We start from the raw sequence: 13,468 nt of genomic DNA, 5'->3' as shown, positions 1-13,468 counted from the left end.
TCCCCTGATCCTATGACTACCAATGGAATGGGAGGTGACCCGGGAATATACAGAGCACATGGGAAAACCAGCCTGGAGTGGAAAAGCTTCCAGGACGGTCCAGCCTGGGTGGGAAAGCTGACCAGGATGGAGGGTCACGCAGCGCATAAGACAAGCACGAGTCATGCCCAGCACACCCCTGCATGACCCAGCTGGGGTGGCAGGGGAGTCCCACCCCAAAGGTGCCTCCTCATCTAGCATGGATGTGATCATGGGGGAGATGACCAGGAGGAGAAGCAAGACCCAGGAGCTGCAAAACCACCTGAGGAGACAGGAGATGACCTCTTCAGGAAGAGGAAAGGTATTGTGTCTCTAAATTCTAAGAACTTGGCGAAAGAAGAGAAGATAACACCTTTATTATCCATGTGCTAGAGGAAATGATTCTGCACAAAAACGGAACCTACTAGCTGCCAGAGTGGATGCGCAGTGATTCATGAAGATGGCCTCCCTGCCTGGATCCGCTAAAGGCTCTGAGTCAGGGGCCTGTGACAGCATCATGCTGAGCCTGGGCTGCTGGGGACACGGCCCGGAGCTCCTAAGAGCTGACCCGGCCACAGGTCCCCCGGTACATGGATGCAGAGGGAAGCCTCTTCCCAGGTGTGAGAAAGACCAACGCTCCTTGCTGGGCAGAGGAGGACCGTCTCTGGGCTTCACCGGGGCAGGCAGCCAGCCACGGGGTCCAGCCGCGGCACCGGCACAAAGTTCACGGGGCAGAGCAGCAGCGGGCATATCTTCTCGTGCTCTTTCAGCACCTCGCTCAGGTGCTTCAGCTCCTCCGTCAGCTTCCCGATCTCTCTCCGCAGCACTGTGTTTTCTTGCTCCAGGCACTCATACTCCTGGGAAGACAGAAATCAGTCTTCAGCATCGGTTCTGAAACCACGTGCCCTTCCTCTGTCCTCCGGGCAGATCTAACCCCGGCCACGATGCTCACCTCCTTCCCTGAAATCTTTCTCATTAGCCGCCTCCACCACTCAGATTTGTTTGTTCATTTGCTTCACGTCTCTCCCCTCCCACCAGGATGAGGGCCGGGCTTTGTCTTCTGAATCATCTTTATTATCTTATTTATAATTGACATAAAATAAAATGCACCTAATTTTAGGTGTATAATTTGATGAGTTTTGACAAATGTAAACACCTGTGTTGATCAAGACACAGAACATTTCCATCACTCTGAGAAGTTCCCTGATCTCCCTCTGCAGTCAGTGACCCTCTCCCCACAGCCGCTGATCTGCTTTCTGGTGGTTTCTGCTGGGTTCACTGTTACAGCCCCAGCACCTGGAACAGTGCCAGGAACATAACACATGTTTGTCGAATGCTGAGTAAATGAATGAAAACACCCCTTGCCTTGGCTTTGCTCCAACACTCACCTGTTAAGCTTCCACTATATCAGAGTTTACAGAGGCTTAGAACTGCGGGAGATCAGAGAGCCCTTAGCCCAAACCACACAGTGCAGAAACCTTCCCTATGTAATTCTAGCCCCGACATCCAACTTGTGCTGGACACTCTCTCCTTCAAAAGACAGTTCCTGCTATTTCTGAGCTGCTCTATTAGAAAGCTCCTCTTTGTACTATCCAAAGTCATTCTCTCCTTTAAACCCACCCACTGGGCTTGGTTCCACCTATGGAACCACATAGAGTACATGCAATACTTTTTCAACATCACAGTTCTTGAAATGTTAGGCGACGTCCCCATACCACTTCCCCTTAGGTATTCTCTGAGCCCAACTGCTTCAGGTCCTCTGAGTTTCTTGGGTTTCAGGACTTCTGGTTCCAACGCCCTTTGGGAGGCCATTCCCAACACACGTTCCAATTCGCCAGGAGCTCTGAGAAAATGTTCCCAAAACACAATGCACGATTCTGGGGATGGTCCCGCCATTCAGAGGGCAAATGCGTGAGGTAGTCTGCTCTGGGTGGGACCCAAGTGCGCAGCCACCTAGCTCTGGGGATTCTCTCTGAGAATGCAGAGCAGTGCAAGCTTCGTCTGCATCGGCCGCTTCTCTGTTCGTACTTGAACTACAACTGATACTTTGGCTTAAGGGTGGGCCTTACATCCTCTTCTACTGAATGTCGCCCTGTTCGCTTGGTCATCTGCCAGCCTAGCAAAATCTTTTTGAATATCGATTGTGTCAGCTCCTGGGTTAGTGATACCACACAGCTCTAAGCTGTCCGCTAACTCGATGAAGTAGGTCTTCCTTTTCTTCACCCAACTCATTAATAAGTCCTACAATACTCGGCCACTTACAGAGCCCTATGGCATATCAAGAGAGACCTTCTTAAGGCTGACGATCCTATTTGCATCTTGTTGAAATGTTGTTTTCAATCACTTCTAGGTTGATTCATATGGTTAGGCTTTGTTGAACCATGCATGCCATGCATTCCCTGAGCTGGGAGCCCAACCTTATTATCTTACCAGTAACTTTTAAGAAATAGTACTAAAAAAGTCTGATCTTCTTACAGGCCATGAAGATACATGCAAATTCTCAGCTCTGCCTCTTTACTAAAGCTGTTATCCTCAACTGGGCTGCCTTCCTGCTTGTGTGTGGAAGGTCAAGCCCAACACCTCCAGGAAGGCTTCCCAGATCATAGCACCTAATGGAACCACATCTCTCATTACGTGTTCTATTCAGTCTTGCATCATAGTCAATCTTACTTATATTAAATAAGGTTTCTCCCCAAAGATCAGAAATGTATAGCAACTAGGGGCCTCTGCTACCTTCTCCTGTACCCCTGCCCGACAGGCCCCAGTGCCAACATCTACGAGCTCAGTGACTCCACAACCCTTGCCCTTGGTCTCCTTCTCCTGCCCCCTTCCTTCCCTCCCTCCCACTCTAGGCACTTTCCTCCCTCTCAGAACAAGGGCCTCAGAGAGGTTGCACATAGAGGCCATCAGAGCTATCTCTCTGCCTCCTGTCTTTCCCAGGCAGGCTCTCAGGGTGACCCGGAATACTCTCCATGGCAGCGGGCCTCGCCCACCCTGCCACAGGCTGAGCTGGGCCACTTTGGCCCCCTAGTACCCTGGCTGCATTACGCCTTCAGCTCTCCTCCAGGCCTACCACCCCCAATGCCCCAGGCTCTCCTCTGGCCTCTGACAGCTCTAGTCCAGGAGTCAGAATGCAGTCTCCCAATGCAGCAAGAGGCCCTCTGTGGGCAGGAAGGGTCTGGCTGGGAGGAGGGGATGGGGACCTAGGCATCGTGGGGAGCGCTGCCTGTAGCAAAGGGCTGACAGAGTTCGTACATGCGCGCATGCGCGCGCGGTCTCTCTCTCTCTCTCTCTCTCTCTCTCTCTCTCTCTCTCTCCACCCTGCAACTGGAAATTCTCTTCACCTCCAAGTAAAATGAAGAATACATTTGAATGGTTCCGATGAGCTAAGATTTTTTTTTTTTTTTTTTTTTTTGGCAGTACGCGGGCCTCTCACTGTTGTGGCCTTTCCGTTGCGGAGCACTGGCTCCGGACGTGCAGGCCCAGTGGCCATGGCTCACGGGCCCAGCCGCTCCGCGGCATGTGGGATCTTCCCGGACCGGGTCATGAAGCCGTGTCCCCTGCATCGGCAGGCAGACTCCCAACCACTGCGCCACCAGGGAAGCCCAGCGATGAGCTAACATTTTAACTAGATTCCAAAGAACAGAATTCTTCCTGTAGCAGAATATTCCACATGCCTTTGTATAGTTACTGAATGCTGTGGCAAGATGCTTCTGAGCTTCTGAGCTCTCCCTCTGGAAGCCACAGGGGCCATGCTGCCGAAGTCCACGGCTCTCCCCGAGCCCCAGCTCAGAAAGGCCACAGAGCTGCCTGTCGCGGGCCTCCAGCAGGCCCCTCGGCTGCCTTCTCCACAGGGACTTTCTCTTCTGGGATTTAAGTTTTACTCATAAATCTGCGGAGGGGCTTTTACTGAGCTGAGGGAATAAAAAGAGAAGAAGTCAAAATCTTCTTCAAGCGAGACCAGTTCCACAAAAATAAAAGAGGGAGCTGAGAGGGGAGAAAGAGGAGGTGAGAACACTGAGTGGGTACAAAGGGGAATAGTAAGACCCACTTCAACCTGAGGAGAGATTACCTGGACTTAACATATGTGAAAAAGAAGCCAAGAACATTAGATCCTTTGTTATTTCCAAAGAGATGATCAGTTTAGCTCAAATATCACTGACTTTCCAATCTCCTACCTCAGGAGGATTTGAGGTCACTGTGCTGCCTTCTCTGGGTATGTGCAGGACACAGTCACAAAGCAGAGACCAGAAATGGGAGGTGTTGAAATCTCTGCAAATCCCACTTCTGCCTCAGAAACTAAGCTGTCTAGGGCAATAATTCTCAACTGGGCCAATTCTGACAGTCCCTGGGGAACATCTGGAGCGGCTGGCGACAGTTTGGGTTGTCACAGCTGGGAAGGGGGCACTACTGCCCCCACCCCAACGAGGAAATAGCTGACCCCAAAGGCCAATAGTGCTGCGGCTGAGAAACCCTGGTCTGAGCTTCTAAAGAGAGGCTGATTGAGGAATGAGGTGCCGTCTGGGGGGGGGGATTCAGGGTCTAGGATGCCTCTGAGGCAAAGACTGGTAAAGAAGCTCATGTGGGTACCAGGGACCAGAGGTGATAACTAAGGTGGGAAGGAAATGAGGGGAAGGAAAAGCCCATCAGGAGGACACAGACCCCATTTCACAAGCGAGACAACTGAAACTCAGAGGTACGGTGGCTTTTCTGAGGTCATGCAGACTTGGGGCCTAATCCCTGACTTCAAGGTCAACTGCAGCTCTCAGGCAATGACAGCAATTCTGCTTTCGCTTGGCAGCGTCTGGGCCCAAATTTCCCCCCATGGTGGTTACCAGCAGTAAAGGGCTACGTGAGCTCAGGATTTTACCATAAGTCTATTCCCAAGCCTTAAGCTCATATATTTCCCAGCAGAAAAATTGTGTCACCAGCAAGGGCTGTACAAATTAGTGTCATCATCAGTTTCTAAACCCAGTGAGGACTGACATGAAGGATTCTCTTAGAGTATGCAATATCTGAAAACACCAGGGCAACACGTACCACAACCATGTTGCCCAAGAAAGTTGTCAGTTTGTGACATTTGGGGCTCCTGAGGATGGCATCGCTGCCTTCCTTTTCTGACTCAAAGTTCTTTCTTAGTCTTACACCTTTGGGTGCCTGGCTTGAACCAGTGTGACCCACTTCTGAGACACTTTCAACTGGGCTTAGAGACCTGGACTGTTTTCTTGGGTTCCCATTTGTGAATCTGCACCCCGGCCATGTGCCTAATATTCAGAGATGAATACGGGTCAAAGTCTCCATGAGAAGGGTAAGTGCCTTGAAGGGAAAACTCGAAAAGCCACAGTGAACAGCGAGGTGCACAGATACACACTAGGAACTGCTTCTTATCACTGTGGGGTGACTTTTGGCAGCCACCACCCTGAGGGGGAAACTCAGACATCTCTGAAGAGTGACCCCAGTCTCTCTCTGGCTTGGCCTGCTCAGCTTCTCCTCCCGCCCTGCCCTCCAAGGGGGTTCTGCCCTGATGGATAGTCCCCGGGCTTTGGGGATGGAGAGCTGGGGGAGGAAGAAGGCAGCTGAGAGACTTGTAACAGCTGGGACTGGAGGAGGATTTTCTGGATGTTGGAGGTGAGAGAGGCTCAAGAACTGAGTGGGCAGGAGAGGAAGTGGGAATTTTAAACATGTCTTGCTCTAAATATTCCCCTTCATGGTGTTCAGGAAAGGCAAATAAAGAGCTTGAGTTACTTGGAGATATTTAGCAATGCTAGCCCACAGTATAGGATAGAGGAATTTATGGGATAAGGGCTTTACTCAAAGCCCTTTTTTTTTTTAACATCTTTATTGGAGTATAATTGCTTTACAATGGTGTGTTAGTTTCTGCTGTATAACAAAGTGAATCAGCTATATGTATACATATATCCCCACATCTCTTCCCTCTTGTGTCTCCCTCCCATCCTCCCTATCCCACCCCTCTAGGCGGTCACAAAGCACCGAGCTGATCTCCCTGCACTGTGCAGCTGCTTCCCACTAGCTATCTATTTTACATTTACTCAAAGCCCTCATGATGGGCTCAGCTCCCCAGGGAGTAGTGGGCAGTCGTGGCTACCAGGTGGCAGTTTTCTGTGCCCTTCGGTGTCTCCCCATGAGCTGGCCTCATTCCAAGTCTGAGGAGAAGGTCTCCATGCACTGTGTCTGGCTCTTACTTTTCCCAACCTAGATGTGTCCTGGGAGCCCCAGGGAGCCTGAGGGGCTTTCAGCTGTGACCCAAAGCAGGGTGCTAAGTCCTCTGCCTGCAGCTCACTGGAGCACAGTAACATTATTCATCACCACATTTCTTAACCAGACATCCCACTCTCAATATGTAGATGTTTCTCAAAATTTAAAAACTAGTCACCAAAGTGACTACTGACACCAGTGACCAATGACACTTGTGTGTAGCTAGTGACGGTAAAGGGTGGACTTCTGCTTTGGGGCCTGTGTATGGATGGAAGCACTGTCCTGGCCTCCTTGATACTATGTTTCCCAACAAAACTGGCGTTGCTGAGGTGATCTGCCAGTGGTGCATGACCCTAATCCATTCTTGTAGCTCCACAGAGAAAGAGGAGAAGGGCGTGTTCTTCTGTGGAGGGACTGGGTTTCAGATCAGTCGGCCCCCTTCTGGAAAGGGCAACTGGCACAGTTATGTTTATGGACAGCAGAACAAGCTAAGAATCCTATGAAGGGCCCTCCACCCACCATTCTAAGAGGGATTAGGCAGGAGTAAATGTGGCAAATCACCCCTAAATTTCCCGGAAATCTAGTTCATTTCATTATCACATCCAACAATGACAGAAATTGAGAGAGACCCATCTTTTTGTGACACTGTAGTAAAGTATTTATGTTTGTGGTAGGCAGAATAATGCCAACCCCCACGATGTTTACATCCAATCTCTGGAACCTGTGCCTATGTTACCTTACATGGCCAAAGGGACTTTGCAGATGTGACTAAACTGAATATCTTAAAAGAGGGAGATTATCCCAGATTATGCAGGCGAGCCCAGTGTAATCATGAGAGTGTTAGGGAAAGAGGAAGCAGAGAAGGAGATGTAACAACAGAAACGGTGTCAGAGTGAGGCAGGGTGAGAAAGACTCAACTGGCCAGTGCTGGCTTTGAAAATGGAAGGGGACCAACAAGCCAAGGAATACAGAAGCCTCTAGAAACTCGAAAAGGCAAGAAACGGATTCCTCCACAGAGCCTCCAGAAGGAATGCAGCCCTGTTGACACCTTGATTTTAGCCCAGTGAGACCCATTTCATATGCCTGGCCTCCAAAACTGTGAGATAAAATAGATCTGTGTTGTTTTAAGTCACCAACTTTGTCATGATTTGTTACAGCAGCCATAGGAAACGAATATACTTTCCTTGAGACTCATGCCTCCCAAGGACAGGAATGAGATCTTAATCCCCTCCTTGTGACCCAGTGGCAATGCCTTGCCTGCAGTGGTTCTTGATCAATATTTGTTGAACGAATCTACTCGACCTTGCTCCATGAAAGATCTTGTCCAAGTCATTCAGTCACCTCCACACACATAATCACTTGGGAGTTAAAACCAGGTGTTCTCTAGTGTGTTTTGATATTGATGCATCTGGCTGCAACTAGAAGTTCCTCGAGAGGAAGGGTCCTGCTAGCACATGTGTTCTGAATATAGGGCCTTGCACTGACCAAGCCACAAGTCCCTTCTGGGGGTTATTTGGTAGCATGAAGCTAGAACCAGGCTTGCTTCAGGAGCAAGGGGGAGGGAAGAAAGGAGGCAAAGGGCACCCCAATTCCTCTGTGGAAATTTTACAGAACTAATCCCGGCTGGGACAGACCTTCCCTGACCCTGGTCTGAAGATCCTAGTCTCTTTCTACAGCCCAGACTTCCTACTTTCAAGAAAGAACGTAATATTTATAATCTATGGCCCTCTGGGAATTTATATCAGTGGGTCACCTCTCCCTGGAGCCTGTGCATTCTAAATCTGTTCTCTGCTCAGTGTGAAGGGGTTTTTAGAGACTGTCATTTCCCCCTCATAACACCTCAGAGTCTCCTGTGCTATCAATGCCCCTCAGACTGGCCTTGCTGAGACAATCTATGGCCAGAAAGTGTGGCAGGAGAGAGCTGAACTAAAACCCTTAATATTCACACCAACCCTATGCAAAGACAAGAGCATGGGAATGCCATCCATTCCTTGGACAGATCCTGGGATGCCTTCGACGTCGGTTCCCATGTCCTGACTGTGAGATTACGTGGGATTATGCACAGGGATAGAGGAAAATGGAAGAGTTTAGAATAAAGCTCAGGTTCCTGATTTGGGTGATAAGATAGATGGTTAGTTAGCTCCATTAACTACAATTTGATGACAGTGAGAAGAGAAAGTCTCAGGGTGAACAGACACGCTATCGTGGTCATGCTGCAGCTGAGGAGCTGTGGCGACCCATTTGGAGGTATCTAAGCAGACGCTGGTCATGTGGGGTTAGGGCCAGAGGTCTTGGAGTAATCAATGCCTACCTGAGAGTAAGTGATGTTGGGAGCTGACGTTGGCAGAACAGATTAATAGATTAAGTCTTCCAGGGTGAGAAGAAAAAAGGGCAGAGTCTGAAAGCCTGGTCAGCACCAACTTTTAAGAAAACAGACAGAGGTAGAAAAGTGAACAAAGAAACTAAGAAAAAAGTGGTGAAGAGGGTCAGGAGAAATAGGAAACTGGTCTTTTAGAAGCTAAAGACCTTGAAAGAAGGTTTCAAGAAGGCGAGGATCAGTGGTGTCAGAGGAGCCAGCAAGGCGAAGGATGAGGGGACTAGAAAGAGGTCCCTAGACCGGGCAGTGCCAGGGCACTAGTGGCCTCAGCGGAGCAGCTTCTGTAGGAAGTGTGCATGTGCGTGTGTGCGTGTATGTGTGTTGGGGGAGCAGAAACGATACCACAGAGGACTGGGGAATAAACAGGAACTGAGGACATGGAGACAGCCTGTCTCTTTTTAATAAGCAGGGGAATAAAAGAGGGAAAGAAAAGAAATGGGGCGCTAGCTTGAAAGGGAATCAGGATCAAAAGGTGGGTTCTTCATTTTATAATAAAGGAAACGTGAGTGTGAGATGCAACCAGTGAGGGAGAAATGAAGACACCAGTGAGTGAAGACTCAGAACACTGGGCTGGAAGGACACAGCAGAACTAGACATGCATGTGGCCGAACTGGTGAGGACCAGGGTGTGACCTTAGGTCCACCACAGTGCAAGGGTGGAGGATGACTCCTTGCCGTGGCCCTTGCATGGCTCTGCCCTAAACACACTCTCACCTCATGGAGTTTGTCAGCCTTCTGGGTCTGCTTCTTCCGGCTTCTCTGAGCAGCAACTCGGTTTTTTTCCCTCCTTCGGACCTTCCTGTCATCATCCTCAGGGCTCTGGGGGGGAAGGTTTGGTCAGGTGTGATGCTGAGGCCCCTCGCCTCACCTTCCCTGCCCTTTCTCTTCACCCAGCATTGCTTACGGAGCGTCACCATTTTCTTTGCAGCCACAGCAGTGCTTGCTGCTACATCAGTAGGGTAACAGTGGCCCCACGTCGAGGAGCACTCACCATGCGCTATGACTGTGCTAGCTGTTAACCCCTGTCGCCACCCTGAGAAATGTGTGGTGGGACCGCCATCTAAAAGATGAGGAATAAGAAACTCAGAGATGCTGAGGAACTTGCTCCAGGTATCACAGCTAGTAGCGGGGAGAACGGGAAGTGGAACTCAGGTCTGCTGGACTCCAAACCAACGTTCTCAAACCTCTCCCCTGCAGGGCCTGTGCCTGGAAGAGGTGTGGTGTTGGTGCTCATCTGAGGACGGGAAAGGCAGAAGGCGGCTGCTATCTGGGACTTGCTGTGGGCCGGGGCTTCTGCCACCACACACAAACAGGTACTTTTTTTTTTTTTTTTTTTTAATTTAGAAGATATCATTTAAAATTTTTAGTTGGTAAAACATCTACATAGTTTAAAAATTAGAAAGAATAAAACATTGAAAAGCAGACCCCTAGTTAACCACTTTGGTTTCTTGTATATAGGAAGCATCATTTCTAAAACATATTTCTAAAATGTTTGCAAACAGGTCCTTTTGAGACCGTGTACAAATCACCATTACGCTGATAACTAACTGCAACCACGGAACTCTCCCAACATACCACGTGATCCTGAACGCCACAACAAGAGGTTCCTTTGAACAATGTCTGACTGACGTTTTGTTTCACACACAGGTCAGGGCGAATGAGAAAGCAAATTTATGATGTGTCTTGAAAGCTCTTGGCTGTATATGAGGTTTAACCAAACTTGGTCAAATCCTTCAAGAGTTATCCTGAGGGCTTCCCTGGTGGCGCAGTGGTTGAGAGTCCGCCTGCCGATGCAGGGGACACGGGTTCGTGCCCCGGTCCCGGAAGAGCCCACATGCCACGGAGCGGCTGGGCCCGTGAGCCATGGCCGCTAAGCCTGAGCGTCCGGAGCCTGTGCTCCGCAACGGGAGAGGCCACAACAGTGAGAGGCCCGCATACAGCAAAAAAAAAAAAGAGTTATCCTGAAACAGGCAGGCAGAAAAATCCACCTACCATGGTAAAAACACTTTATCCAGTTATAGAAAACATGGAGAGGTGGGGCAGTATTTGCTTTCCAGAACCCTATGAGGAGACACCCGGGAAATACTACCTTTAAAGAGTTTAAAGGCCAAGAGATTAGTGGGATACAAACACAGGAAAGCTACTCAATTATTACTATTAATGGAAAGTAAATATTGATAACATAAAATAATGGATGTTTTCAGTTATCATTTTATCTGGTCTAATATTCCAAATAAGAAAAGACCCATATCACCTCCCCAAGTTACAGCAGGTAAAGAATTTTCAGCATATGCAAGAATATAAAGCTATGAAAGGACAAGAAGAAAGAACATAACAAATAGAAGTGGACTGGAGGCAGTGCTTAAGGGAACAGGCATAGAACGTTAAAATGTAGTCCCTTAGAAGCAAAGAAGTCTTGGTAGATATAACCGGAACACAACAGCGAGTGCAGCAGACAGAACTTTTAGCTTTAGAAATACACAGTTCCTGGTTTTGTCTCTTACTATCAATATGGTGTCGGGCAAATGATTTAAACTCTCTGATTTTTCCATTTTCTCATTTGTTGTGTGATTCATTCATTCCTTCAGCAAGTATTAACTGAGTACCTGCCATGTGCCAGGCACTGTCCTGGGCACTAGAGACACATGCCCTGAACAAGTGGTCAGTAATCTCTGCAATGATCATCCTAACAGCCCAATGCTTGGGGCTGCATAGGATAAAATGAGATTTTATCCCAAAGCTACCAGCGCATGGTATGCCCTCAATAATCTCTGTTAAGGCTGCTGCTAGTTTTTATTGAGTCCCCCATAGTGCCTGTCACCAAATCATGCCTCTCTGTTCATCATCAGAAATTCATAGGGCACATGAAGCAGTCTGCATTCCGCCCTATAGGAGCAGACACTCCAACTGGATTTATCACCTATCATATTGTCATACCTGACAACCAGCAGAAACATTTAATCAAGATGGAAAGAGGGGGTCTTCCCTGGTGGCGCAGTGGTTGGGGGTCCGCCTGCCGATGCAGGGGACACGGGTTCGTGCCCCGGTCCGGGAAGATCCCACATGCCGCGGAGCGGCTGGGCCCGTGAGCCATGGCCGCTGAGCCTGCGTGTCTGGAGCCTGTGCTCCGCAACAGGAGAGGCCACAACAGTGGGAAGCCCGCGTACCGCAAAAAAAAAAAAAAAAAAAAAAGATGGAAAGAGGGGAGCAAACTGTTGAGATATTCATGTATTATTAACCACATCTCAATTAGTTCTCATAAATATCATGAGAAGTTTTTATTGTCATATTGATTTTACACGTGGGGAAATTGAGGTTCAGAGAGGTTGAGCAAATTGCCCAAGGCTACTCAGCCTGTGTGTGGCAAAGTCCAGGCCTAAACTCAGATGTGTGGCTCTCTAGCGTCACCCGATGACATCCTGTGCCAGGCACCGAAGTGAGAAGGGCATAACCATGAAAAGACTCAGTCCTAAAGCAGCAGAGCGGGAAGTTCTCATACTGCAGTCCCTGCGGGCAACTTTGTGTCAGTTTCCCCAGTACGCGGTTGTAAACGTGGTGGTGGACAGCGCACAGGACCGAGCGCCAGCCAAGAGCTTTCCACCAGTTCTGAGGGTGGAGTCCGCCTACTTCTGGCCCCTACCTCGCACCGCTAGGCCATTCGGGAGGCAGCCGGTAGATGTTGGGAGTGCCTGGGCACGAGTTTCCCCTTGTAGCGGAATTTCCCCTCTCCACACCTTGGCCCCCGCTCGGAGCGGCGGGGAAGGACCACGCGCTCCAGCGGTGGGGTGGCAGCCGGCGGCGGCGCATGGATGGCGACGCCCAAGGCAGCGGGGACCCCACGTGCGGGGGAGCGTGGACAGTGCCCAGCCCTACCAGGCGACGGCGCCCTCTGGCCTCTCCCCCTCCCAGGCTCAGGAGCCCAGTCACCATCCCGGACGCCCCGGGCACCGTGCGTGCGCGGGGGCGGCAGGGCAGAGGCGCACGCCAGGGTCCCTGGCCCGCCCCCGCGGCCCCCACACCGCTCGCGTCTAGCTCCCGCAGGGCCCTCCACCCTTGCACTCAGTGGTCGCCACACTGGAGCCCCGGCACCCACCTCCTCGCGCCCCCAGGCACGCCCACCCCCGCATCGCCCGCGGTCCTCCCCGAGCCTCTAGTTCACTACCTGCGGCTGCGCCTGGTTCCCCGGAGCCGCGAAGCTCCTCTGCAGGACGCTGCCGGCGGCCGGGAGCCCTTGCGACATGCCGCGCGCTTCTCCGGCCCGGCCCGCCCCGCCGCGCAGCCTAGCAGAGGAGCGGCCGCCCGGCCCGGCGCGCCCTGCACGCGGGGAGCTGCCTACCGGCTCTCTCCAGCCACCGGCATCCCCGCGCCCCAGCACCTGCCGGCCGCCGCCTCTGCCGCGCCCCCTCGGGCTTCCCGCTTTCCCGGCTCCAGCGCCCTCTGCGCAACGCCCGGGTTTCCCCACCCCCCAGTCCAAGCCCGCCGTCCTTCCCGTCCTCAAGTCCGCCCCGCCCCCTCCTCCCACCCCCGCCTCGTTTCCTCCTCTCCCCGCCCTCTCGCCGCACCTCGGGGTCCCAAATACCACCCCTGTGGCAGCTTTCCGCTGGGGCCTCACTCTTCGTGGAAGTCACGTGGTGACTCCGAAACCCGGGAGGGAGCGCGAAGCCCACCCACAAGAAGCGAGGCTGGGCAGGTGGGGGTCGAGGAGGTGCGGCGCAGCTTCTGGGGTCTTTCGGCCGCTCTCGGTGAACTCGGGTTGAGAAACACGAGTGGGTGGTTTGGGGTTGGTGTTTTTTTTTCCCGGTCCCATCACGGCATCTTCCTGCGCATCGGCCCCGCCTTCCCCCAGCGCAGGGGTCAC

The 13,468-nt window shown here is 51.3% G+C and overlaps 1 protein-coding gene across 1 annotated transcript; it reads right to left on the bottom strand.

Annotated features, from left to right (window-relative positions):
* Positions 1–376: 376 nt before the first annotated feature.
* BATF3 (basic leucine zipper ATF-like transcription factor 3) lies at positions 377–12,937 on the bottom strand. Its single transcript, XM_067729002.1, has 3 exons — positions 12,773–12,937; positions 9,325–9,429; positions 377–875 (listed from the first exon to the last, which is right to left on the bottom strand). Exons 1-3 carry the CDS (start codon positions 12,848–12,850, stop codon positions 690–692), a joined length of 369 nt encoding a protein of 122 aa, XP_067585103.1. The 5' UTR covers positions 12,851–12,937; the 3' UTR covers positions 377–689.
* Positions 12,938–13,468: the final 531 nt, after the last annotated feature.

The sequence above is a fragment of the Pseudorca crassidens genome, chromosome 2, assembly GCF_039906515.1.
Source record: "Pseudorca crassidens isolate mPseCra1 chromosome 2, mPseCra1.hap1, whole genome shotgun sequence".
Lineage (NCBI taxonomy): Eukaryota > Metazoa > Chordata > Mammalia > Artiodactyla > Delphinidae > Pseudorca > Pseudorca crassidens.
This window is presented reverse-complemented; position numbering and strand designations above follow the sequence as displayed.

Excerpts from the sequence above, each read along its gene's own strand:
- BATF3 (XM_067729002.1), bottom strand. The coding sequence starts at position 12,850 with ATGTCGCAAGGGCTCCCGGCCGCCGGCAGCGTCCTGCAGAGGAGCTTC. Across the intron at positions 9,430-12,772 it reads GGAACCAGGCGCAGCCGCAG|AGCCCTGAGGATGATGACAG; the intron begins GTAGTGAACTAG and ends CTTCCCCCCCAG. Across the intron at positions 876-9,324 it reads AGGCTGACAAACTCCATGAG|GAGTATGAGTGCCTGGAGCA; the intron begins GTGAGAGTGTGT and ends CTGTCTTCCCAG.